Genomic DNA, 2,584 nt, shown 5'->3' on the forward strand with positions numbered 1-2,584 from the left:
CAGGGTCAGGATTCGCTGCACGCGTCCTAGTTCCGAGGAAGTAAAGTCGAAGCGGAGGGACATGACTTCTTGGTCGGCCATACAGGGACGCAGGCTCTTTCTGGTTTTTTCTTTGCCTTACACTCCAGGGAGCGAATGCTGACAGTGCAACTGTGACGCCGAAGTGAGACATGCAACGGAAAAACCGCATCACTCACCAGCGGGACGCACAGAGACCAGGAAAGCTTCACATGGGACTGACGGTCACTCGGCACAGCGGTTCCCTTCTCTAAGCGAACAGGCCTGGCGTCCACTATCCTCTGCAGTAGATATTACCTCACCTTAGTGAAGGAGAACCACTACTCCAGTGAAGCGCGTACTGGAACACGTACACCGGAAATACTACCGAGCACACTTCTCCCGTGCTTCGCAATCCGCTTGCCGCTACGAAAATATCACTTGCTGCGCACCCTACAATGGCCAGGGCTTTGTCGGCGTTGCAGGTGTGTACGTCGCCCTGAAGAAGTATCGGAACATAGTTTTCTTATTACCAGGTCTGATCCTCCTTTATCCAGACGTTTTCTTTGGGCTGGCGGAGACAGGACGAGCGGGGGGGTGGGGGGCGGCGGTGGTGTCTCGGAAGAATGTGACGTCAAGACGGAGGGAGCAGTTGCTTTCAGCTTGTTCCGCGCTTTCGTGAGAACTTGTTTAGTTCTTCTTTGAAGCGAAGAAGAGAAAAGGCATGTAGAAGGGCACTTCCTGTCTTCATTCAAGAATGCCCACTTATGCAGAGGAACAAAACCTTGTAGCTCAGAGTGATGACAGTTCACCCAACCCCGGTTCTCTCTACGGCGGGCGCCCAACACAGTGCAGTACCAGGTACACACGAAGATAAGCGAAATACAGGTGTACCAGGGACTGGCCTCGAAAGGGAAGCAGCGGACTCCGGAACACTCTAATAGGGGGGCAGGTGTGTCGCTAGGCATACGGAGTGGCATATCGGGGATCTGCAGAGCAGCGACTCAACCATCCACTTTCGCCGTGCCCCTAGCTAGCGAGAACCTCAAAGAGACTCGTTTCCAAGGAGTGAGATGCCACTCCCTCTTCCGCGCTTTCACTCCTGGACCCGTCAGAGGGAAGGCCTCTCGACCACATCACCGTCGAAGGTCTTTCTTCTCTGTTCCTCCTAAAAGGCGTTTCAGAACTCCCGTGTCTAACCCTTAGAACCGATTGCAGAGATGCCTCTGAACGGTCATGCCTAACATTCTGACGCAACTCCCCAGAGGCGATACGTGCGCCCCGTGCTGCCTCGGTTATTATAGCGCTGAGCATTGAAATGCTCCACTCTTTCACCTTGTCACTCTATTGCCTCCTCACACACAAGGGGCAAGCCACACGTGTCTGTCAAAGGGTGAGCTGTGGTGCCAGACTCGTAGGGCAGTCGAGGAGAAAATGCGAGATGGCTGTGGTGCGGGCCCGAGAAAATTCATTTGTTTCTCTGCGTCTTGGTCAGCAACTCGGGTGCGCAGCTTCTTCAAAAGACACTCCCCATCTTAGGTTGACGACCGTGTACCGTTCGGGTCGCATACATAGACAGAGTCTGTAATTCAACACCAGAAAGCCAGGTAGATTTGCTGTATTGTGACAAGTCAATGGGGACAAGATCAAGTGCAGAAAGCTTGTCGTCAACCCCGCTCCAGGTGTCCACTCCGAACTTTCCTTCAGCTCGCAAATCCAGTCTCCCGCAGCAGTTAACACCCAACGATGGTGTGTATACCGACACTCGACCACACAAAACAGCATGGTCACGTCTGAGAAGTCAAAAAACACTAGGAAGTACGTCGCAGTCAATATTGTACATCAGCGGTACATGTCAACTCTCGGAGCCACAACGTCAGCACCCTCACAGTGGAACGGAGTTGGTCCGCCTACGAAGCTCCTGCAGACAAGCCTTGAGCCTTCCCGCACCTTCCGGTGCAGCTCCAATCGCGGGCACACTGTGTGACATGACAGCCGCAGTGGTCTTGTACGAAAGAAGCCGGGAAATACGCGAGTGAAGGAGCGCACGGGTGGGCGGGGTGCTCGGCTGTACAAAGAGGGACTCGCGGAGAGGCAACAATCCATGAGCCCCGGTCTGTATGCTTCTTCTCTCGAATGTCTGTCTGGCCGCTTCGAAGCAAGGTCAACTTTCACATGACTTCGAGACCCATCCCCATTCGCGGAAGATATTTTGGTAGTTCCCTTCGTGATTGGGGTCCTGTCAAGCGACCCTTCTTTCGTCGTCCTAGATCAGCTGGCCTTTCTTAGGCTTCCGTCTTGAAGTGAAGTTCCCCGTTCACGGATCCGGCTGAGTTGCCAGAGACTACACGGAGGTCTACGTGACAGCCGTCTAGGTCACATTGGTTCCCTGACTCAAGCTAAATATGTTTTGACGAGGCAGACGCAAACAGAGAACGTTCCTATGAAAGTAGTAATACTTGAAGAAGGAGCAGCGGCTGATGACGTCGAAGTGGATGACGATGATGGAGCTGGGGTTGAGGATGATGGTGCTGCGGTGGAGGTAGCGGACTTATCAGCAGGTACCCGAATCTTCACATTACAGTTC

General features: G+C 53.5%; 1 protein-coding gene across 1 annotated transcript; it reads right to left on the minus strand.

Moving 5' to 3' along the window:
- Positions 1–1,703: 1,703 nt before the first annotated feature.
- Positions 1,704–2,584, minus strand: CSUI_006190 (uncharacterized protein). The gene has a single exon (XM_068066354.1). The coding sequence runs from the start codon at positions 2,101–2,103 to the stop codon at positions 1,840–1,842; it is 264 nt and encodes an 87-aa protein (XP_067921670.1). The 5' UTR covers positions 2,104–2,584; the 3' UTR covers positions 1,704–1,839.

The sequence above is a fragment of the Cystoisospora suis genome, assembly GCF_002600585.1.
Source record: "Cystoisospora suis strain Wien I chromosome Unknown contig_3095, whole genome shotgun sequence".
Classification (NCBI taxonomy): domain Eukaryota; phylum Apicomplexa; class Conoidasida; order Eucoccidiorida; family Sarcocystidae; genus Cystoisospora; species Cystoisospora suis.

Excerpts from the sequence above, each read along its gene's own strand:
- CSUI_006190 (XM_068066354.1), bottom strand. The coding sequence starts at position 2,103 with ATGGATTGTTGCCTCTCCGCGAGTCCCTCTTTGTACAGCCGAGCACCC.